Raw genomic sequence first — 24,369 nt, forward strand, 5'->3', positions numbered from 1 at the left:
ATGTTTTTTTTAAAGAAACTAAAGCAAAAGTGAAACAATAGTGTTTGAGGTGGAAGCAGAAAAGATTAACCAAGACACACAGAAATGATTGAAAAACATCCAAGTTTGTGGGAATGTTTCAAGAAATTAGACTATACATATAAAAATAAAAAAAAGAATTTATTTCATCCTCACCCAGGAAATCATCAGCAGAGAAGTGGTCTGCATCCCAAACCTGCAGCGTGAGACGAGGAGGGATCTTGTATTCGGTCTCATCCCAGGAAAACATGGACTCTTTCTTAGAGATGACAATCTTCTCCTCAGCCATGAGGTAATCAAAAGGGAAGACGAAGCGCCAGTTGAAGTTCCCCTCACCGGTCAGTGAGTGATAGTGCACATCTGTGTCCTGTTTGTCCTCCTGCTGCCCTTTCAGCCATCTATGTAAATGGTCATAAGGGTGAGAGTTAGTCTGATCTCCAGGATCACGGTTTGGTGTCATAAGTAGATGTTTTTGGATTTGTCAGCCATGCACTTCTAAAGTCCAACATGTACAAATTTACGTGATGTCAATTTAGTGATTTAAACAAGAGCAAAGGGCCTGTTAAATGTATTATTTTGCTAACAAGAGAGATGATGCTAGAAGGTCGGAATCAATGCACATAATGCGGCTCCCCAAAAGCAAATCAGCTTCATACATGTGATAACTTTAAATTTGTTATTGAGTAATCCATAAAAATCTGATTTGATGTTGGAGTTTCACACTATTTAGAAAGCCATGCATCCATAAAACTTGCAGATTTCATTAATCTGCAAGTTTTAGGGACGCAGAGAACTTGCAGATTTATGAAAAAAGCTTCATATTTACAACTGCAAATTGCAAATGGAGGATTGATGCCTGGCATTGATGGTCAGCTGCAGTTGTTTCATTAACAGTAAAGTGAGGTTGACTTTAAGTCAGAAGGAGCAGGAGGGAAGGTGCACTCTCAGTTCTCAAAATACACCCCTCGAAAAAGAAAAAGAAAATTCTAAAAGAAATAAAAATAAAATAATAAAAAAAATGATCTGACAAAAGGTATTTGTCAGTTTAAAACAGGTAAATACTGAATAGTCTACATTACAAAGTGCTGATATGGTAATCGAGATGCATAAATTAGACTGAGATAAAGGCTCCAGGGAGAGGGCGCTGGCAAATTTTAAAGTGGTTACAAAGGGAAGAAAACATACCAAATTCACGTCACCCAAAAAAGTGATTCATTAATACTGTATCACAACACTGGATCCATCTGAAACAACCACAGTTTTCCAGTCTGTCCTGCTACTGAAATCTAGAGTGCAAATTTAAAGTTAACCTGATCCTTCACTGTTATGGTTGTTTAAGGATGGCACCCTGTTTGCTACAGTAAAGTCCTGAGGGGACACATCCACAGGTGACACCACATCACCTTGGGTAAAGAATGAGGAGGCACCAAAACATAATAACATAAATTAAATTAAAAAAAACAAAACAAATCTAGGCTGCAAAAGACAATGTCACTTTTAAAGACAAGAGCTCGATCGTACAAGCATGCAGACAGTCACCAAGCAGTTTATCAGGAACACCTGTATACTTGTGTCTGTGCAGTACACTTCCATGCTGGAGTTTTTTTTCCTGACCGTAAATATCTTATAAATTAGTATTTGCAATTTACTGCAGGACCAAACCACACAGAGAAAACCTCAAATGCCTCGTTGTAAAAAACAAAAGCAAAAAGACAACAACAGCAACAGCAAAAAAAAAGCCCGTCTTATTTGCCATATGTGTTGGTTGCATTAAATAAAAAACTGAACAAAACTATACTGTTATTATTATTATTATTATTATTATTATTATTATATATATATATATATATATATATATATTTTTTTTTTTTTTACCTCGAAACTATGAATTCTTTAGCATTTTGAAAAAGTTATTTCACCAGAGAGCAATAACTGTAGGTAGGCTAAAACAACTTTATTAGCAAGCCTTGACTTGTCAATAGGATGTGACTATTGTGAGTTGGCATTATAGGAATTGTTGCTCAGTGTTACCTTAACTGAAGGTTCATGAACAACATAAGTTAGTCTTAGTTATTCATGATTAAAGCACTTTGAATTTCGTACCACAGTTTTTTATGTCAACACATGACATATCTTTGCAGTCGGTCGAAATTGTCTAAAAGTAGTGGTTATACTGGTTCAATTCAATTCAATTTTATCTTCTTTATACAGCACCAAATCACAACAACATTTGCCTCAATGTGCCTTTGTAAGGTAAAGATCCTACAATAATACAGAAAAAACAGAGAAAACCCCAACAATCACATGACCCCCCATTAGGAAGCGCTTTGGTGACAGTGGAGAGGAAAACCCCCCTTTTAACAGGAAGAAACCTCTGATTGAACCAGGCTCATGGAGGGGTGGGTGCCTGTTGGGATTGGCTGGAGGTGAGTGCTTTGGCACATTAATTTGTTTGTATTATATGCTGTTACGTGTTGTTCATGTGGTTTGGTCCTTTCTGTGCAAGTTTTTCCATATGCATTTATTTTCGTGCTGACAGGAGTGTTTGAGACAAGCGAGGTTGCATGCTATGCAGAGAGTTAGAGAAACGGGAGGGTCATAAAAAAAGGATTCAAGGGCTTCAGAAGGAGTAAATAAGGGTATTTTGTTGTTACGAGCCATGCAATGGATTCGTGTGTTTACCCCCTGACATAGATGTCAGACATCTTCTCTCCTGTCATGAATGCATCGTCCTCTAGAATTACGTCATCAGTGTTCCAAATTATAACACGAAGCTCAAAGCTAGACATCAGCAGAGTATTGACCAGAGAAAGAGAGAGAGGACGACAGACAGGAGACACGCCACGAACACAGAGACGCAACACACGACACAAACACGCACACAGAAAAATGGAAACAAAACAAAACAAAAAAAAGGTAATGGTTAACTGCAAAACAAATCACACACAGCTCACACCCACGGGATGAGGGTTGGCTGCCCCATCCCGCTGTACCTACCCCCTGACAAATATGTCACTGGACTTTTCCCCAGTGAAGTAATCATCGTCCTCCAGTATTACTTCGTCTGTATTCCAAATAATCACCCTGAGCTCATATCTGGTAAGCGAGGGGGAGGAAGGAACACACATAGTTGGACTTATATTTGACATTTTTAGAGCCAACTAGTCAAACAGACTCACCATAATTTAACCAGGGGATAAAAATACATTTTGTTCTTGGAAAAAAAGCTTTCTGTTGAGAAGAGCAATGAATAAATATTTATATTCAGTTTATAGCTTTGTATTATCATAGAATATTTTCAAAGTGACAGTCATGTTATTGCTCCAGTCAGGATGTACCTCTTTGGTTTTCTTGGAGAAATGTCAATTGCAGGTCCAGGAGCAGGCATATCCATAGGGAACATGTCCACCCACATCTCAATGCGGCCCTTTGAGGAAAAAAAAAGAATCTGCTCTAATTTCCATCAGATACATTTTGGGTGTCTTAGCAACGCAGCCCTTTCCTACCTGTTCAATACCGGGTTTGTCAGCGTTCAGCAAGGGTCGGGTCTCCACATGCTCAGGGACGAGCTTGCAGCCAACTCTTGGGATCTCCTCCCAGTGATTCAGCACTGTGAGGGCCAAATGCTCCTCAGTCTGCTTCTTTAGACCTAATAGAATAATAGTAAGCAACGAGGAAAGCAAGAAAAACCTATGTCTGAATAAATTTTATTTCACATCACCTTAATCTTAATGTAAACAAATCTGAAAATGTGAAAATCTCTGTAAAACCAGCTTAGTGTAAATGGATATGTAAGGAATATAAATGAGATAGAGAAAAATGACAAAAGAAGATTAATCAGGATCACGAGGAAAAATATAACAATACCATTTTCATCCTCGATCTCTGTCGGTGCTGTAAAGATTCGATTAGCCACCTTGACTTTGCCTCCTGGCCCATAATGAGGTCCATCGATCTTGCCATCCTTACAGAGTTTAGCCAGGATCTGGCTGGGCTTCATAGGGTCCCGCCAAGAATTATATCCATGGCTAACACCAAGAAATACCACAGAGAGAGGATGTAAGTCATTGAAAGGTTTTGCATATGTATTTTCCTGGTCCTTGGTTTTTGTAGGAAATATTATTGGATGCAATATAGAGAAATCGTTTAGACAAGGTGGCTGATTCACGGTTATTACACAGAAACTTTTTTTTCCAGGTAATTATTATACCTCTGGGCATTTTGGTTGAATTTATTCTTACTATGAAATTACATAGAAACAGGTAGTATTATATTTTGGAGACCAGATTCATGGTTATTACACAGAAACTACTGCAAAGGTTTTCCAGGTAATAAGCGACAGCATCAAATTTTATAATTATGTTATTACCTTGGAGAATTTTAGGATATACAACAGAACTAATTTCACCATTATAATGTTGAAATGGTGTCCTAATATATGAAAACATCCACCTATATTACTTTACAAGGTTATCCTATTTTTTCACCATAATATTATATTATATAACTGAATTTTTTCATTTGTTTCAACATTATTACCCCATCATTTTATTTACAGTCTAATATTACCCAGTTAAAAATATCAAGCAATAGCTCGATATTAACCATTAACCAATAAAGAGGCAGTGACTATCTCACCTCACTATAATCATGTTGTTACTGAGCCATATTATAAGTGCTACTTAAGTGCAAACCAAATGCAATCAAACCAAGGAAGCTTTTTAAACTTTTAATAATTCAATTGTTTGTTTTTACTATTATTAAGCTAAGAATTCTACATTTCAAAAAGTACTTAAAATAAATGTTAAGTTTCATATTGTGGCATTACAACTTAAACAACAACTCAAGCAGGATAGATTTACACTCACACAGAATAGCTGGAGGAAATGCCACAGGTGGCTCTGAATTTACTGTAGAAACGGTTTTCCAAGTCAATCTTTGTCTCACCAATCAGGTCATCTGTGCCGACCAGATCCCAGTCATACACAGACACCGTCAGCATAGACTCCATGGGAAAGGTGGCCTCGATGTCAAATGATCTGAGGACAGGAAGTGGAGGGTAAAGTGAATAGTTCAAAAGGTGCAATAGATCCTGACACATAAAGTTGGGTCACTGTGCAAATGATGGAATGGAAGTAAATGCACAATACAAGGACATGAAAATAATTTAAAGCCGTTGTTTAGTTAAAAAAGTAGAAGTAAAACTTCTTACAAAACTTTTTGAAAAATATATGATGAGCAGCAACAACTTTTTCTTTTTTGTTATTACACCGCCACCATTCAACAACAAACTGATTCAAAATTTCTCTCAACTTACTTTCCAAATACTGGATTGAGCTGTTTGGAGATATAGTTCTCTTTGTCCTTGACCTCTGACTTGCCCAGCTTAATGACAACGTATGGGTCAGCTTTCCCATTTATATCAGCAGGATGGAGGTCTGTGGCCTGGAAAACAAAGAGAAGAGAGAAAAAGTATTCATTTTATTTTCATACACTTAGTTTTTATGACTGTGGCATAGATTTAGACATAAAGAAGGTCACCTACCCTGACCACATAGACACGAACGAGGACGTTGACAGGATCGTTGTGTGGGATGCTCTGGAACATTCCCATGTTAGGATCAAATCCTGCTTCTCTTGTGATCTCTTCAGATACAGGTAACTTGTATATACACAAGGATCCCTGATTGATGGAAAAAAAATCATATTTATATGTTGTATTTTCTGTTAGTGTAGTCTGACAAGTAACAGTTCTTAGACAGTGTTTTCCCACCTTGAATCTACCAACAATCCTGTCATCATCCAGAGCGTGCTCGTCATCATCCCCAGCCTTTCCTCTGTACAGGTTGAACGTGTGAAGCCAGTCTTCAAAGTTGCCATATTCACTCTCAAGCTCCTTGTTGTACACCTGAAATAAACCGGCAAACACAAAAACTTTAAGTGTGCAGGGACATTAATGTGTGCTGGCTAGCTTTTGTATGACTGTTAATGGCATATTCACCACTAGCTCATCCACTTTTGCTTTCACTGGTCGCCTCTCGGAGCCATCTGCAGCCTGACCCTTCCTCTTGTCCTTAGAGTTCTTCTTCTCTTTGCCCCTTTCCTTCGTCTTGGAGCCTTTCAGAAGAAGTTCATCGGGTTTGACATCTGATTGAAACCATGAATGGAGGTGAAGACAGACAAACGGGATGAAGACATGAAGACATAGGTGGCAGGGTTGCATGCGCCGCTACACATTATATAACATGAAAGCTGATAGGTCTTTATCAGGGGACTAAGTTTCCCAGTTTGTGGAGATTTTATTTATTATCTTTTGACATCCTCTGAAAAAAGTATGGTGATCGAGAAGAATGACAGTCACATATTGAGAAACTTTATTTTGAGAAGAGATCACAACAAGAACTGCATTTTGCTTGTACAAAGAATAGTAAAATTTTAACTGTGAACTTAAAAATGATCTTTCTTCATACGACTCACCGAGCACCTCTGACTGATTTTTATTGCAGTTTCAGTAAATAATTTTATGCAATAAAAAGTATTTAATAATTTTATTTCTGATGATTAATAAAGCAGACCTTTCTCCTCCAGCTTTCATCTGTACTGCATAGCTGGGAGGTCATGCTAATGTAAAAAATGATTATGAATATGATGTTCAGCTCTGCACAAATGAATGATGGATTCATGGGACGAAAGAGAGGAAGAGCAACAAACACATATGATGCCTCTCATGCTCCTACATAATAGTTCAAGGAACCGAAAACTGTCAGGGATATAGTAGGTCCATGTTTGCAAAACCACAGCCTAACATTCAATATTAGTGACATTGTTGTCATGTAAATTGTAGTCTTCAAGGTCAAGTAAATGTTGACAACCCTGTGAAAATTAACACTTCATTACCAAAAGTGTAAATGAAATTAAAAAAAGATGAAGTGAGGCTACCAGTCTCCACAAAAGTGGACTGAAATTTGAATTCTGTGAGATAAGCTACATGACGACATCTTCTTCTGTTTCATTTAGCATGGCCCTAATCCAAGGGAGATAAAAAAGAAAGCATCAAAGCACCTCTTCCTAGCATTCAGACTCTTCGACTTCAGCCACAGCTGCATGCTGGCAGGCAGCATTACTGATTTGGTAGAGTTCAATACCTGCCGTTTCAGCTGCTATCTCAATGTCCTCTCTCTCCTCGGCCTCTGCCTGAGCAGCCTCCTGGGCTCTGAGGATCTGAAAAACCAAGCAAGAAGAATATGTCAGTCTAATAGGATTGTGCTTGTGAGAAACAATCCCGTAGGACTCAGAAAAACACGTGTAGAAGCAAACAGAATTGACTGTATTCAAAGGGACAAACCTCCTTTAGTGTCTCTATGGAAGCAAAATATTTAGACCACCAGTCCAGAACACTCTCATCTGGCTCATCCTCTTCCTCCATTCCTCCCTTCTTTTTTTTCTTTTTCTTCTTTTTGTCTTTGTCACTTTCTTCCTCAATCTTAAAAGAAGGGCAGACATAAACTGACCCTCAGTACATTGACTTCTTATTTATAATGACACACCAGCGGACTGTGGCACATATTTTTATTGCTCAGTTTCTCCAAGAGGACTACTCACCATGTCAACTTTTACAACAGCATCAGACATCTACAGTAGGGGGCGTCACATAAAACAACACAAGGATTAATACACACGGCGGATGGCGCAGGTATGACTGGCACATGTACAGAGGCAGGTAAAGAGGACTGAACATAAAGCAGGACTTCTACTACTGCCAGCTACAAATATACCATATAAACATACAGCTTATAGAGATCCACTGTGCACAAGCTTAATGAAAAGCTTACTGCGTCTAACTTGACGACTGTGTCCATCTTTCGGACTGGAGGATCTCCATCCATGTTGACAACGATGTCACCTGCAGGGCGAGAGAAGGAGCGGGGGGAAAGGCTGGGTGAGGAGCGGGGCTGGGGTCCGCCATTGGTCAGGACCATGTAGCCATTCATTAGCTTAGCTGGTGTGCAGGTGAAGGTTAAAGGCAGCAGAGGGTGGAAGGAAAGGACATGCGAGAGAGGAGCGAGGAGAGAAGGGATAAAGGGAGGATGCAGACAGGAAAAAGGTGGTCAGAGCAGAAAGCAAGTGATGAAATCAGTAAAGTTATTACAGAACAGACTGTATTAAGAGGATTTACAAACATTATCTCAAATGTTTGATCATATTCTTCAAGTCTTTTTTTTAGAAAAAAGGAAACAAAAAACTGAGAAAAGAAATTTCTAAAAGACTGCATTTCATGTGTTTCACTTAAAACCTTTATTAACCAACTGCTGCTGCAGAAATTACACTGTTACACACTCATGTTACAGCTAATAGAGCCCTTATTAACTAATTCATCACATGATGGTCAGCACCTGCGGTTGCCCAGTTGTTGGAGGTCTTGTCTGGAGCGCTGTAGATGAAACGTCTCAGGCTGCTCACAGCATGTGACCCCACCAGGATGTAGCGGCCAAAAGCTCGGCAGTCCACCACCCGAATGTTGAGAGGAGGATGGAGAAGCTCATTTTCTGGAAGGTCCTACGGTCAAAATCGAGAAAAAAATTCTAGTCAAGAGTAATGTTTTCTACAAGGATGTCGATTTAACATCTAAGCAACCATTTTCAATTTAAATATCAAATGGATCGATGCACTTACCACTTCAAACCATTTGACTAGGGTGCTGAAATTGGGATTCTTCTTGTAGTTCTGGATGAGCGCAGATTGAACACCTCTCCCTGCACACTCTATGTCCACACGGGGCCTATCCACCTGAGCTAAGTTGATTCTCTTCAGGTCCCTTAATCCCCAGAACAAAACCTGAGCCAGAGAACAACTGTGATGTGATAAGGAAGGGGGGTTTATAAAGCTCAGAACACACAGCCAGAGTAGTAGATAAAATTCACCTCTATGCGGTAGCGACTCAGTACTGGCCGGATGCCCAGCGGCACAGGGAGGATGGGTCCACGCTCTGAATCTGTCGGCCCCTCAAGAGGGGGGAGGTCAACCCTGCCTCCTTGACCAATCTAATTAGGGGGAGAGAGGGGAACTAAACCAAGTCGGAAGCCTTCTGAGAGCACTTTATCAGCTTTACGACCCACAGCCCTCAAAGTTGTTCAGTTAACGCAGTTTTTCTCTTTAAAGAACAACTTTAAGAAGAAAGTTTAAAAAAGGGAATTATTAATGTCTTGTTGGCAGAGAAAAAAAACAATCTATTGCCCACATTGAAAACACTGTTGCCAGACAGTAAGATAAATCTGGCTGAAAAGAGAGAAGGAAAAGAAAACCTTTATCTGAGGAACAGCAAAATTATGGACAGCGATCAGAGCTCGCCTGATCTCCTCTGCATCAAAGGGTATCTGTAGGCAGCAGGAGAAGAAAGACATGGAAAATCGATATTTTAAAGAAAAAGAAGGGTGATTCAAAGGGGAAGTGGGGGGATAAGTTGGAAAAGAAACATAAAAGGAGAAAATGGGATTGGTTGTATTGGGAGGAGAGAAGGGTAAATAGAAAAGGTTTGTCAGTGTCAAATACAAGAAATAGTGATGATGTAGAGAGTTTACAGGCTAATTTAAGAAAGGTAAAGCAGGAAAAGAATTAAAGAGTGAGACATAATTTTTACACGGAGAGAGATATTTATGAGTGTATTCAGACATTGTTCCTGTTACCTGCAGCAGCTCAAAAGCGGCCAGAAGCTCCCCGGCAGTGCAGTTCCCCCTGTAAATCTGGAAGTACTCCAGCTGTGGCGGGAACCTCGGGGGTCCATAATGCTCATCACACATCTTGATGGTGGGCTTTGCGAAGGTCCGACCTATGAACTCTGCCTTACCCTGTACACCACAATGTGTAACAGCAGACGGCCAAGGCAATAAGGGGATACGGGGTTAGACATGGGTGTGGGAAGTGCAGTCTGTGTGGCACTAAACGGGTATCATTATTGGTGGCTCAAGGTTAAAAGTAAAAATCTCAATCTTCTTATTAAACAAATATGTGTCTCAAATGATTATTACAGTACAATCTGAACAAATAAGAGAGGTCTAGGGCTTAGGATGCCACTAGGACTCCTAAAAGTATCCTCGCTGCTGAAGTAGACATGCACATTTTGCAAGGATTTTTTAAATCTAGTTAGAGAAAAAAGAGATCTAATGTTAAGAAAGTTATTTTAGAGAAATTAGAATACATTAACACATTACAGTAGCAATGCTCTGTCACTCTATTTAGCCAGCACAACATAATTAAGGTCAGAGTTTAGTTGAAGGACAGAGTGGAGTGAGACAAGGGTGGGCAGACATTAAGAACATAAAGGATGGAGAAGCAAAGCACATTTAGAGCTTTATTAGCACACACTAACTCATTTAAAACATTTTAGCATGCAGTTTGAGTATGTAGCATCCTTCCATTCACTCATTCTTGTAGAACAGGATCCTACCACAGTGTCCTGATCATAGATTTCAACCACAATGATTGGAGGATCGTCTCTCAGCTCACTGGCCTCCCCAAACAGCTCCACATCATCAAACACCAGCAGTTGATCCCAAGTAGGGCAAAGAGTCTCACTCAGAACCTGCGGCGCACACACACAAATACAAGGTTTAGTTACGCATAATCAGCATAAACACAAACACAGTCTCTGCATGTGCACGCACTCATTTTACCTCAGTAACCTGGCTGTGTGTGGAAAAGAAGACCCGAGCGAAGGGGTCTGAAAGGCCACTGCTATCAGCAGCAAACAGACTGCGAGCCTGGTACATGTGTGCTCTCAGCTGGAACACCTGCTTCACTATTGAATGCACACAAAGACAAATATCACATCACATTAACTGACATGCAATCCCCTTTGTGACCAATCTTAGACTGAGGTTAGAAAATTGATCCACAAAGTAAAGGTGATCAATTGAAATCAATGTCTGTTTCTGACTGACTTTTTTGTTTGTGTGCATTTTGCGTAGAATTGATTTTAGAGTTAAACATTAACGGCAAATCAGGCGATACAAAATTAAGCAAATTATGGGGAATAAAAATTAAAAAAGAGGACTTTACTATGATACAAAAGACAAAGTATTCAAAAGATATAATATCCATGTTAGAGTGACAGGTACTTTCTATGATGGGAGTATTTCCTGCCTAATTATTTGGGTCTAGATCTGCTTCTCAGATGTGTAAAAGTCCCAGAGTTTGTCATGTTTTGTGTGTACAGTGCTTACTGTCATAGACGAGGCCGACGGGGGGCATAGAGTGAAGACCAGGGCCAGTTTTAGTGGCTTTAATCTCTTCAAAACCATTTGGCAGTCCACAGAGAAAATCTTTCCTCTGCTTGTTGAGGCCCAGCCACAGATATAACTCCAGCTTAGCCTGAACTGTCCAGCCTGCAGGACCAAAACCCTTCTTACCAGGAAGCTGCGGACACAGATAAGAGAAACAATAAACCAAGTAATCAAAAAAATGTAACTACTACTGGAAAACATGCTGGTTTGCTTAGTCACTTGTATAGCTTAACATTAAGAATGCATGCATAGATCCTTACTTTGAAATGACTATTTTAACCATTATGCAGACAATGTCGCAGCATAGGCCAATCTAAACATGTCAAGTAGCCGTAGTGGATTTGCAAGTCTATTCACATTAACACCAACCAATACTGTAATTTGTGTCTAGACAATTTAGCAGCTTTCACAGTACAGGCACAGTGATGAGAGTTAAAAATGAAAAAAAAAAAGTGTCTTTTAATATAACAAGATGAAAAACTGTGTGCAAGGATGATATAGGGAGAGATTACTGTACCTTAAGGAATACAGCTTTGACTTTTCCACAGTCTTTGCCGGTTTCCTCATCCACTATGGAGTACAGGATGTCTTTGGAAGGTATTCGTGCATAAGCAATGCGCTTGTTGTTGTTCATCATCCAAATGAAAACATCCGGGATGCTGTGCTGAGGCTGGACAGTGAAGACAGAGGACCATTCTCATTATTTCTAGTTCCATACCTGATGATGTCTTAACACTTTAAATGTCCAAGTGTCACACAACGAGGGATTGCATCTCTACCTCATCAGCAAGGAAGCGAAGCTTCTGCAGGAAGTTCTGCACCAGCTTGAGTTTGTCTCTGACTGTGTTTTTCTTCACCTGAGTCCGAATCTGCTTAGCCTGTTGGCCCATGCTGTCCTGCAGGAGGAGAGATAATTAGTGGTAATGAGGCACACAGTGCTAATAAAGAGTTACAGCACCTTAGATACATACATATGTGGAAGCAGCTACCAGTTTGGGCTGTAGTTTAGCTATAGTTTAGGGTGGATCAGGTGATGCTTATTATGCTGCTATAAGTTCAGGCTAGTGGGGGACATCCCATGAGCACTTCTCCACTCCCCTCTTTTCACACCTGATGCATTTAAGTGTCACAATTGCAACTTTTTTCTTCTCTCCCCCATAGTTTGTTCTATCATGTTTGCTATTCATGGTCTCTGTATGCTCTCATTTATCTATTCTCTTTTCTTTCCCCTTCACTCCCAAGCAAGTTGCAGCACATGGCTGCCCCTCGTTGAGGTCTCTTCCTGTTTAAACAGAGTTCTTCCTTCCCACCATCGCCATTTCTTGCTAAAAGCCATAGTCTAATTGTTGTTTTTTTTCTTTCTAATACTGTAGTATCTCTAATTTACACTATAAAGCACCTTGTGGGGAATATTGTTGTAAAAGGGTACTATACAAATAAAACTAATTTGAATTGAACATAAAGTGTATGAATTGCCATCAGTTTTTTTTCCACAATTTAGTTTTATTCATCTTTGGTATAAATATGACAAATAAAAGTAAATATATATAAGTGCACATTGTTCAGAAGCATCGAATATGAGAAACTATTCATGCTACAACCCTCTCTCCTTCCACCTCTAAACCACTGTTTACTGCTCTGTTTTCTTTCTGAACGCTTTGCATTCTTGTTGCATTTCCTCTTAAAACAAATTAAAAGTTGCGTCACAGTCAAATACGAACACTGAACCAGAGAGACTGTGATGGTGTTGGTAATATTGCAAATGCACACAGATGTTTTGCACTGAATTATCATGAGGCAGTGATGATGTATTTCAGAAATTAATTTTCTTGTTTGGCCTTAATATCAAGTCCATAATATTTACTCTGTTTAGCAAAGAGATTAGCAATTAGTTAGCTACAATTCAACTTCCCCTCTATCATTCGTGGCATTACAGAAACATGGATCATACCATCTCTCTCATGCAGGACTTGAGTCTCTCTCGATCGAGTTTGGTTCTGCCTGCTTGGTTCACATCCTTGTTAGCCAGACACACAAACCGACTGGAAACAAAAGAAAACACACACACACTCGACAGGCTTAACAATGTATATAAAATTATATTCTGCAGTATTACTCTTCTGTGATTCTACAGCCGTTATATGTGCAAGTGGTGAGCTATTAAACTATTAATGGTTTATTAATTCAAATAGTTTCAAAATCTACTGACAGTAAGTAAAGAAAAAAAACAATGCTATTTCCTTTTACCATGATATGTTTAATAACTATTTACTTTACTGCTGAGTGCCGCTTCATGAAAGTAGCAGAGGTAGCTTTCTGTCTTACTTGCTGTTTGAATGCTAACTGTATGTAGCTTTGATACGCAACCATGAGAAATGATCATTATTATGCAGCTCACCTGCAGCCGACGCTGAGCTCCTCCAGCACTCCCCTGAGTCTACGCTCTGGAAATGCCTTCTCAGTCTTAATAATCTCCTGAACATCATTCAAACCCTCTTCCTGTCCAAACACAAACAGTACGGAAGCTTAGGACAAGTCACATTGTTATTACTCATACATTCACACATTCAAAACATCTATTACAACTATAACAAATAATATCTTAAACCAGCGGACTACAACTGGCCACCCTAGGGTCACATTTGACTCAATCAACAGCTTCACAAAGTCTGAAAATTGCAGACAAAGAGAGCATTTTTTTTTAGCATTTAGCATTAATTAGACAGTACAGTGAAGCAGACAGGAAAAGTGGAAGATCTGGGGTAAACTTGAACCCCATATTAGCCTTTGGCATATAAGTCACCTGTTCAACCTAGGGAACTATAGAACTCTGTGGACTGTCTTTGGGAGGATAGAAGATCACACAGACACAGGGAGAACATACAAACTCCACACAGAAAGGTTCCAGACTGGATTCAAACCCGGGATCTTCTTGATGTGAAGCGAAGGTGCTAACCACCACTAAACATCATACTTCAGTGTTTAGCTTGGCTGCTACAGATTATTAGAATGATTTTGTGCCATAAAGATGTACACTAACCAGTTTGTCTGCAATTTTATCCATCATGTTGGAATTGTAAAGTCGTCTTCTCTGGTCCTGCCACCAGCTCTTGATGTAGATGCATGGCTTCTTTTCAAAGTAGGGAAGATGGAAGTAGTTCCTGTAATGATTGAACAGGACTGTTAATTAACTTGTATTTATTACAGACAATACTTATTAGTTAAATTTCATTATATTACTAAAATGATACAGTCTATAACAGTTCTCTACTGAGCAAGGCATACATTTTTTTGGCTAACTGAAACAAATCTAATAACAGCAAAATAATTTAAATTGTTTTCTGATCTGTGACCTCTCACCCCTAACCTGTCAGTGATGACGGGCTTCATGGGAGGAGTTGAGGACACTGATACGAGGTCTCCATCCTCATCTGCCTCATCCTCACTGGAGTTCTGGATCAGCTCACTTTCCTCTTCTTCATTTTCTCCGTCTTTCTTTTTCTTCTTTGATGACGGTTTGCTCACGCCATCTATCTGGTTGCCATAGTTACCTGTTAAATGATCAATCCAGGTAGTTACAACAGCTATTGACTTTTCAGGTCAATATTAACACAACAAATCAGTACATTTTTTCATTTATTTTTTACCTATCGTGATTTCAAAACTGATTGGTTTGTCGCCAATCTTCCTGTCGATCATGGTGGCCTCGAGGAAGGAACCAAAGAGGAAGAACTCTTCTATTTTTCCTGTAGCACTCTGATGGGGATAAAAAAGACAGTAAACATTTTACTAGAGCAAAATGCATCCAATTCAGATAATCAGCTGCAATTTACAACAGACATAAAAACTGCATGTCTCCCTTCTGACTTGCTGAGGCACTTTGATTTTATGTTCCAATTTTCTGCCCTTTGCTTGTTATCCATTCATGTGGTTGTTATTAAAAAATATCAAAAAATATTAATCATTACACTTAAAAAAACAGTATTATTTGCAGCTGTTCATCACTATGCTTTTTAAGTAGTCCTGCAGCAGCCAGTCCAGTCCAATTTATCTCGCTAATGGAGTCCTGGAAGACTCAAGTTGATATTCTTATGCCATTAAACTTGTGTTAGTTATTAGCATCCTGTTCAGAACCCCAAACCAGAACATTTTCTCACATGATAACAAATAATGACTAAAACATGATTTTATGTTTAACGTTTGAAGTTGGGTTCAACGATTTTCTCAGCTGAGCATGAATAAAGAGTCAAATATGAACAACACAGCTTCAAAGCAACAAATCGAATGCTTTTGTTTCCTCTGCTGAGCAGTTACGCGTGCCTGTCTTCACAAATACACCATAAAGCTACACAGCACCACCATCTCAGGTCTTTCTCACCTCTGAGATGTTGGAAACAGACTCCACCTGAACCTCAGTGGAGCTGATGATCTCAGGTGAAGTGGTGTCCAGGATCTCCACAGCTACAGAAAGCAGGAGACGGGCTCTGAAGGACACCCCTTCTCCGAGTCCGTCGTTCAGGTCCTGATGCTCATCCATTAAAGTGTACTGACGGGTGGAACCATACATATTGACCCAGGCTGGACCCATGGTAGGCAAGAAACCTGAACAAAGTAAAGGAAAAATATTTTTTATTATGGGCTCAAACAGAATGATGGCGTGGAAGCCCTAATTTTTATTATCAATGAAGTATTGTTTTTTTTTAATTAAATCTGGGGAAAAAAAACAAAAACAAATTCAGTTTAGATCTGTTTGGTGGATTTTTGCATTCATGGGATTTTTTAAAAAATTTTTTGCTTTACTGTTGCAGCATTTGTGGTTTTTGCACTATGCAGTTTTGTGCAGTTCTTGTCTTGGGCTGCAATATTCTCTCCAGTCCACTGCACCTCTCCTTTGGTTAAGCATGTGCAGCAAGTTAATTTGAATGTCAGACAAGTCATTTCTTACAGACATTAGCAGAAGGTCAGGCACGTCATATGGCTCAATACACAATCTACCACACTAATTAGTACATTTAGTAAAATACAGATAGACACTAGCATGGCAGAACAATTAAAGTACTTGGCAGATAATCAATGTTGGTAAGAAAAACTACGTTTTGACCCACCTTTATCACCATCATTTGATATCTTGCGTAGGTCAATGAAATGGGTTCCTATGGCAACATCATTGACTTTATCTGAGTCCCTTATTTGGACCTTTATCCTTTTGCAGAGAGGAGGGAACAGCTCGGTGAAGATGATCTGCTCGTTCCATATTGGTTCATAACTGCTTTTCTGGACTGAAGTCTTTCCCTGGAGAAAGGAAAAGGAATTATAACGGAATCACAGAGAAAAAACCCACCTTTGGTCAGTTATAGCATTATATAGTTATAGGCATGCCAGTTTAATAATGTAGACTTTAAAGAAGACATTATAGAGTCTCCATAGCAAATATTGTTAAATGTTTAAATGCTAAATAAAGTGCTCAGATTTATTTCATTTGATTAAATGTGACTTACTGAGGCATATAGTATCTATATATAGTATATAGTAGTTTGTTTTTCTCTTCAATTGGTTCCTTGAGAAACCACAGTGCATAAAATACAGTAGTTGTCTTTGCAGTTGGAATAAATGCTGTGGGTTTTAATCTCCGTGACTTACACTGAAATCATTTTAGGGAGCCTTTGTGTCAGTGAATGATTGGCACTACAGAAGTAATGAATTCAGCAACTAATACCCAGTTGGCAATCTCCAAGTCTCAAAATTGAAGCAAAATGTCAGGTAGCTGGCAGTTTTGGAGCCAGCCATCTGACGTTTTGTTTTAAATGTAAGCTTATGCATATGAAGCTCATACATGTGTAGTCCAAGGCAATTTTTTGAATCACTACAAGTAAATGCTGACAACCTGCTTCAATGTGTAGCTTTAATAACTCAATTTGGGTTTTGAAATTATATCGCTCTACAGAAACTGCAAATGGTTTTTATTTTCATACTAAAGCTAAATTGGAAAAATGTTATAATCAAAACATTATCACAGTTCACTTTCTCACACCTTATAATTAACTGCATAATTGCATATCTCACAATTGCATATCTCACAAAGAGAAAACAATGTGTTCCAGTGATAGTGAGCAGATAATAATAATAATATCTTGTATGTTTGCCATTGTGAGGTTTTATAAGTCATTTTAATTTTTAATGTCTTTGTTATCGTATGTTTTTTTTGCCATCAGCTTGCTAGGAACTGAAGATAAAAATTAGCCTGTATGTTTAAATCTCCCATATTTACATGATGATAATATTGTCCCTTTTAAAATAAACATCGATTTGAACATAAACTCACTCATGCTCACTTTTAGGCCAAAAGAAGTAATGGCACACCGTTAGTGGAAAGACGTACTTACTTACGGCTTAAACTACTATGAACACGGTTTAAATCTGATTTATTTTATATTCCAGAGGTTCAGTAAACAATATTTCTACAAAAGGAGCTAATCTGAACCTCCGGGTACCACACAGTCCAGAAATATTAAAATTAACCACAAACTCTTCCTGGGTGCTTAACTAAACTATGTCCAAAGCGCCTACATAAATATAAATGCAGTAATTAATAATCTAACTACTTCAAGCCTTTAAACCTTATATTACCTTCTGCCCAGCAAAGTGCACTTGAACATAGGGGTCCACCAAATCTCGGTTCTCTCCTATGAAGGCCTTTTTCACATTAGCCATGATGCTTGTGTTCATTTTAGGAAGTCCCTCTGCACGGAAGATCTTTACATAAAACCTTGCCCATTGCCTCTCTGCTGGGATACCCTCTGGCAGCAGGAGATTTCTAGAGGACAGGGTAGTAGCAAAACAACATCCAGAGGCAAGCCTGTGGAGTTACTGTCTGCATTTGAGATAATTTCATGTGACAAGCATAGGAAATACTTGGGGATAATTCAGAATATGTGTTAGTAAATCTGAGATATTTAACAGATTTTCATGTATGCTGCAGATTTCGCTTGACGACAGTATTCCTAATCAGTGACAGCCTATTACCCCTCTACGTCATCTTCATCAGTCTCATTGGCTTTGTGTGGAGTCTTGATGTTGTCACCCTTTCCGACCACAGCGATGTCACACTTTATATATCCTTTACATCCTGCTGTGATGTCATCAGGATCAGACAGGATGGCCCATTTATGGTAGAACTGGTGTTCTGAGACAGATGTCAATCCATCAGTTAGTCATAACAGCATTTATCAGCTCATTTTCACTTTACAACATCAGAATTTAAAAAAAAATCATTTAGTAAATTAATATTTGACAATGGAAAGTATTACATGTATGCAAATAAAAGCATGAAAACAGAACTACTGCTTGGAGTTTACCAGGTTGAGAGTAAACAGTCCCAACATCCATTTTGAAGGTTCCTACCAAGGTCCCACTCCGTAAAAGGTTCTTGGAATGAATAACCTAATTAGACAAAAAGGAAAAGGATATTATTGTATATAAGGCAATAAGCTATGAGACTATAATAATCTATAAAGAAACTGATGTTTGTTATTTCTTACTAAGGGAGCTGGGGGTGCATAATGTTTTACATATTTTACACCTTATAAAGCACGAACAGTTTCAGCCTTGGCTGGATTACATTTTCCCTTGTGAACTAACAATGTCATATTTACAGCTCATATACCATAACCTGTAAGAAACAGGGTATGGTAACAGTCTATTCAGACGCACTCAAGTGTGGACACATTGTGGTATAAATTACTTACTGAAAGCTTGATGATCTTGTCAAACATGACGTGAGGAGGGACGTGGAAATCAAAGACAAAATACTGCAGAGGGAAAAAAAAGGGTTTCTCATTAATATGCAGTTACTCATGCCCTCGTTTGTAGTAAAGATTGTAGGAAAACACATCGTTTTTTCAGATTTGGTCTTGGAGTAAAATGTGTCAGGCAGTTGTTTCTAGATAACTTTGAAGTCAAGAAAACATCAGTTCAGAAATTAACTAAGGAACTGTGGGGACGAGAGAAGCCATGTGGACGTGATCCTCTCATTATCAGGCCACTTTGGTGGGAGATCTGCTGCTTTCTGCTGCTGTTTTATTTCAGGATGGATAATTAACTAGTAAACTGCACATACACACCACGGACTATTTGTGAGATTTATTTCTTGTTCTAGCATGTGTGATTTTACATGAGCAGTTAGTGTTTGTTTGCCCACACTAATGTGGGGCAGTTATTCTCTCCCTGTAAAGACAATTATACTGTGCTAGACTATAGCCCACTGACTCTGCTGTAGGCATGCATGGGTGGATTAAAATACAGTGGTTGCCTCTTCTAACAAAGCAACATAGCCCCTACATTCCCCTACATCACCCACAGTCTTTGCAGTCTTTTTCATTCTTCTTCTCTTGTAGTGGGCAGGTTATCCCTAACTGCAATTTGTGTTTTGAGCTGATAACAGACCTGTTTTTTCTTCTGTATATAAAGAGAGGCAACTTTCCTAAAGTACTCCCTACCACCATCACCTCCCCACAACAACTAAGTCAAATTGACAGCTTTCTAACAAAATATTATGCTTCAATATAGTGTAAAATATAAGAAAAGCATAAAAAGGGAGCAGTGGTCACTACTGTCAAACAACCAAGCAATGCAGAAGAGCAACTCTGAAAACGCAGCACTTTGAACCTTGAAGCAGAGGGGTAACAGCAGCAGAAGACCAGACTGTGTGGCACTCCTGTCATCTAAGAACAGGAAACTGAGGTTACAATTCAGCTCACCGAAATGAGACAACCGAAGATTGGAAAAATGCTTTCTGGTCTGATGAGTCTCGTTTACAGGAGCAACATTCAAATTGTAAACTCAAAATTTGGCCTTAACAACGTAAAGCATGGATCCATCCAAAGCTTCAATCAGCTGGTGGTGCTGTAGTGGTATGGGTGATATTTTCTTGGCATGACCATGCTGCTTCTAGCTGGGTAATGCATGTCCATACCTCAAATCACCTCAACTAGTTTCTTGAACAGAAAGTGAGGTAATTGCACTCAAATGGCCTCCACGCTCACCAGATCTCAATCTAACAGAGCAAAGAGGATGTGGTTTGACAGGAGATTTGTTTCATGGATATGCAACTAATTTTCCCTCTACAACCAATTTAGGAATCTTACTGCAGAGAAATGTACCGCTACCTGAAATAGCACAGATGCAGAACAAGCTGGGACTGAAGCAGTTTTGACACAAAGACAGAACGCTTAAAGCACTATTATCATGATTACTCTGGTTTACAGTTTGTCTCTTGATAGGGGATCCTCAGACAATCGATAACAGACTGTCACTTTCACCCCCTGCAGGGCACAACAAAGAGGCTGAGCTCTGCACAGTCCTTACCACCTTACAATTGCTACTAACACTCTCCAATTTAGTGCATTGTACACTAGTCAATAAATCATTGCAGCATCACACTATCAAAGAGAACACTACTCCTATCCTCTACTGTTCTTTGCATATTAATGAAGTTCAGGGTTGTAGTTGTTGTTGTTGTTTTTGCATTGGAAAAAAATTAGAATTGTTGCCTGAAAACCAAAACAGTGAACTGAAAGACACAAAAGTGGTCCACACAGCTGATAGGAGTCAGACGATAAACATGCACAGATTTGTGACTTTAAGGAGAAAGCTCGCAAATGACATTTTAAAAGCTTAAACTGTCTCACCTCGTTGTAGTATGGACAGTTGGTGGACTCCTTCATAGATGTGTACTTTTTGTCATCTCCAATCTCCACACACACCACAGGGTCCATGTTGAGGCCTATTAGCTGTCTGGCCTCGATCACCGTGATGCTTATCTGATGAGAGACATTAATGCATCAGATCTGACTCTGAAACTTTAAACAAGCTGCTCTTCTTCCAATAGTGAGTCAAAAAACAGCAACGGTCTCATTATAAATAATTCAACCGTTCAGTAATTATCATGAGAACAATTCATAAAAAAAACAATCCAGACCCATCTTTCAGAAACTAATGATGAAAAGCTGTGAGGGCTTTTGTCAGAGCGCAGTAGTTTAGACTGTTGTTTTACTCGAACATCTCCCCAGGCTGAGGTAATGTAGCTGCTTATGGACAGACTAGATCCCAGCTGAAGGTTTCCACATTCAAGTATCCCTCTGGTTTAATTAGTCTTTGCTTGATGAAGAGAAACCAAGCGAAACAACAAAAAAAGGAGAGACAGTCTGCTGCTCATGATTACACCAGGATTACAAGCTGGTGTGCAAAAGTATTCTGTTTTTTTAATTTAAATAGGTCATGAAAATAGGCCATGTGCTATCATTGCAGTGTAGTTAACTGTTCTGTTTATGTGTTTATTGATGTAATGATGAATAAATTCAGAGCGGTTAGTCACAGTAGGCAAACAGCTGTGACTGTAAAGTACACAAATATACATATCAGTACATATACAATATCAGTGGACATATTAATAGTGCACATGCAACTGGGCACAATCCCTTTGTATGACAGTAAACTATAATTTTTAAATTTTGCAACAAATGAGATACAACGTGTTATTTTGTCTATAGCCTTTTTAAAGATAGAAAGCAGCCAGCTAGGCTGCTCTGCTTTCACCTTTTGTGTTAAAAGCTAACTGCCTGCAGTGAGATGACCTGATATTAAAAGGAGGGAATGAGAGTGGACGTGTTAATTAGCTGGCCTGTAGCCCACAGTTGCTTCAAGGTCTTTTAAACTTTGAAGAAAAGTTAAGGTAGCTGTTAGGTAAGCCATCTCCTTCATCTTTATATATGGGTAATTTAATGGCCCCCAGATGCCATTTAGATCTGATGCACACAAATGTGAGAGTTGCTTTGAGTTTAACCATCCTGAGAAAAAGAAAGTATGCTTAATTAAAAAAAGACAAAACAAAACAAACTTGAGGCCAAACATACAGGAAATCAAGTACATAGAGGTGGTTACAAAGAGTGACTTTCAACCCCACATCTACATGCAAAAACTCACCTGATAATCCACTGGTCGTCCGGAGCTTGGTTCCATTTTGATATCTGGCTTTGACCTGAAGAAATCAACATAATCATGATTTTTCTTCAGCAAACTGAAGCATGAAACAAATTGAATTTGAAGTTTGAATCTTAAAGATACTATGTTTGTGTATGTATATGTAAAACTGTGCAACTAACTTTAGCCTATTTAACTGCAAATGGCTCAGTCACAGCAGAGTGAAAACAAGATGACAACTTCTTTGTGTCCAGGAAAAATTGGTGGTGGCATTAAATTTTTTTTGCATTCCACAACCATCTGCATACAGTTGTGACAATTAAATGGCCACCAAGAAGTTGAGGACACAAAACCTTCAGCTGTTTGGCGACACCTTCAAAGTGGTTGCCTAGGGGGGAGGCAACCTGTCTCCAAACAGTTGCAGTCACTTTCAGACATATTGGCATTGGGTTTGCAAACAATTTTTAAATACAGTCAGATTGCCAACACTTTGCAGTCAGTCTGCGTCTTTGTGTGCTGATAAGTGCAACTCGTTTGTGATTCATCTCTTTGCAGCAAGGGACTCAGCTAGTTGCTAATTGGCAGCCAACTGGTTGTATCATGGTTATATTCTTGCATAAAAGTAAGGTTCATGTTGCTATGCGATTTATCACAGTCAATCACTGTATTATCACAAATAGATTTCATACAGGTGCTAACATGGCAGCATTTAATCACAAACTGATAGCAGACTAACTCTATGTTATTCCTGTTTTTTGCCATCTTGATGCACTAAACTTAACTTAAAAATGCCAAATGACTGTAGATCGACTTTTGTAGCAACAGTTTCAAAGGCAACAAGGTTGCAATAATTTTGGTTGAACTGCAGTCTCCAACTACTGTTTTCTCTAGAACAGGGGTGGGCAACTCCAGGCTGGTGTCCTGCAGATTTTGGATGTGTCCTTGATCTAACACAGCTGATTTAAATGACTAAATTACCTCCTCAACATGTGTTGAAGTTCTCCAGAGGGCTGGTAATGAGCTAATCATTTGATTCAGGTGTGTTGTCCCAGTGTGATATTTTTAAAGCCTCTAGGACACCGGCCCTTGAGGCCTGGAGTTCTCCACTCTTCTTCTGAGTGTCTGTACATTAGCTATTTCAGACCTGCATATATTTTCCTTTCTAATCAGACTATAAAACATATTACCATTACGTCAGCTGAAGACGTTTTGGAAGATCTAGGTAGCTCTCTCTGAAAATACAGACTGAACTTCTTCATTTTACACAAGCCTGCCTTCATAAAAGTTTAAAGTCAAGCATTTTTAATAGCTTTTACTAGCTTGTGGGTGTGCCTTTGAAAGAACAGATTCCAGCAGTTTCTGCTTGTTTCAGGATTCCACACTACATTACACCACACAGATAACCTAGTTTTATGAGATACTGTAACTTTCAGGTTGTGAAATCTGCCTCTAGGTCTGCTTGTATTTTAATGCTGTGTCTTGTGATGTGTGCATGCATTACTGTATAAGACCTTTTATTGGAGACGTCTGTGGTGACAGCCGTGACAGAGGCCAAAGAGATGGTGTCTGGTTCCAGCATACCAGCAAGACGCATTGCTTTCTTGTCCAAGTCCTCCATGTCCAGGACTGCTGGCTCATCTGCAAGAATAATAAAAATAAACAAAGGAAAAAAAACACACAATTACCAAATAAAACATGATGGGTACTTTAGATCTCCAATACTTTCAAAACCACTTTTAAGCCTATACACAACTATCAAACGTTTGTATTGCTAAATAATTATAAATAATAAGTAATTTCAGATCAGAAAATAATCTTCAGTTTCTAATTTCAGTAAGTTAAACAGGTCTTGTTTTGTGGAGTGTTTTACCTTTCTTGTGGTCATCTCTAGAGCTCTTGATCTTTCCGAGCTTCATGGCTGAGAAAACTCCCTTCCCTGCTCTAGTGAAGGTGAACAAAACAATGAAAAAGAGAAGCGATAAGACGGAAGTGATATCATGGTAATGAAGTGTCTGATTCACTGCCGATCCATCCTGAACTTCAAACTTGTCACTTTGAGTTGTAACATAAGGAGAGGTGGGTTAACATTAAAACC

At 39.0% G+C, this 24,369-nt stretch overlaps 1 protein-coding gene across 1 annotated transcript in view; it reads right to left on the reverse strand.

Annotated features, from left to right (window-relative positions):
* Positions 1 to 24,369, reverse strand: part of otofa (otoferlin a) — an 81,335-nt gene that overhangs the window by 6,860 nt on the left and 50,106 nt on the right. Inside the window, exons 6-44 of the mRNA XM_039598799.1 lie at positions 24,145 to 24,215; positions 23,786 to 23,912; positions 22,278 to 22,332; positions 20,984 to 21,115; positions 19,043 to 19,105; positions 18,653 to 18,737; positions 18,321 to 18,480; positions 17,925 to 18,111; positions 16,403 to 16,589; positions 15,676 to 15,899; positions 14,945 to 15,053; positions 14,665 to 14,848; positions 14,338 to 14,458; positions 13,696 to 13,796; positions 13,249 to 13,339; positions 12,077 to 12,193; positions 11,815 to 11,967; positions 11,238 to 11,430; positions 10,689 to 10,813; positions 10,463 to 10,597; positions 9,702 to 9,863; positions 9,321 to 9,392; positions 8,940 to 9,059; positions 8,692 to 8,853; positions 8,412 to 8,574; positions 7,851 to 8,017; positions 7,621 to 7,650; positions 7,364 to 7,501; positions 7,164 to 7,239; positions 6,020 to 6,165; positions 5,792 to 5,926; positions 5,564 to 5,701; positions 5,336 to 5,463; positions 4,887 to 5,057; positions 3,886 to 4,046; positions 3,525 to 3,667; positions 3,357 to 3,445; positions 3,016 to 3,114; positions 175 to 416 (exon numbers count right to left, since the gene is read on the reverse strand). Coding sequence (XP_039454733.1) covers positions 175 to 416; positions 3,016 to 3,114; positions 3,357 to 3,445; positions 3,525 to 3,667; positions 3,886 to 4,046; positions 4,887 to 5,057; positions 5,336 to 5,463; positions 5,564 to 5,701; positions 5,792 to 5,926; positions 6,020 to 6,165; positions 7,164 to 7,239; positions 7,364 to 7,501; positions 7,621 to 7,650; positions 7,851 to 8,017; positions 8,412 to 8,574; positions 8,692 to 8,853; positions 8,940 to 9,059; positions 9,321 to 9,392; positions 9,702 to 9,863; positions 10,463 to 10,597; positions 10,689 to 10,813; positions 11,238 to 11,430; positions 11,815 to 11,967; positions 12,077 to 12,193; positions 13,249 to 13,339; positions 13,696 to 13,796; positions 14,338 to 14,458; positions 14,665 to 14,848; positions 14,945 to 15,053; positions 15,676 to 15,899; positions 16,403 to 16,589; positions 17,925 to 18,111; positions 18,321 to 18,480; positions 18,653 to 18,737; positions 19,043 to 19,105; positions 20,984 to 21,115; positions 22,278 to 22,332; positions 23,786 to 23,912; positions 24,145 to 24,215 — 5,162 coding nt within the window. The remainder of the gene's footprint in view (positions 1 to 174; positions 417 to 3,015; positions 3,115 to 3,356; positions 3,446 to 3,524; positions 3,668 to 3,885; positions 4,047 to 4,886; positions 5,058 to 5,335; positions 5,464 to 5,563; positions 5,702 to 5,791; positions 5,927 to 6,019; positions 6,166 to 7,163; positions 7,240 to 7,363; positions 7,502 to 7,620; positions 7,651 to 7,850; positions 8,018 to 8,411; positions 8,575 to 8,691; positions 8,854 to 8,939; positions 9,060 to 9,320; positions 9,393 to 9,701; positions 9,864 to 10,462; positions 10,598 to 10,688; positions 10,814 to 11,237; positions 11,431 to 11,814; positions 11,968 to 12,076; positions 12,194 to 13,248; positions 13,340 to 13,695; positions 13,797 to 14,337; positions 14,459 to 14,664; positions 14,849 to 14,944; positions 15,054 to 15,675; positions 15,900 to 16,402; positions 16,590 to 17,924; positions 18,112 to 18,320; positions 18,481 to 18,652; positions 18,738 to 19,042; positions 19,106 to 20,983; positions 21,116 to 22,277; positions 22,333 to 23,785; positions 23,913 to 24,144; positions 24,216 to 24,369) is intronic.

This window comes from Oreochromis aureus, linkage group 15, assembly GCF_013358895.1.
Source record: "Oreochromis aureus strain Israel breed Guangdong linkage group 15, ZZ_aureus, whole genome shotgun sequence".
In the NCBI taxonomy this organism is placed as follows: Eukaryota; Metazoa; Chordata; class Actinopteri; order Cichliformes; family Cichlidae; genus Oreochromis; species Oreochromis aureus.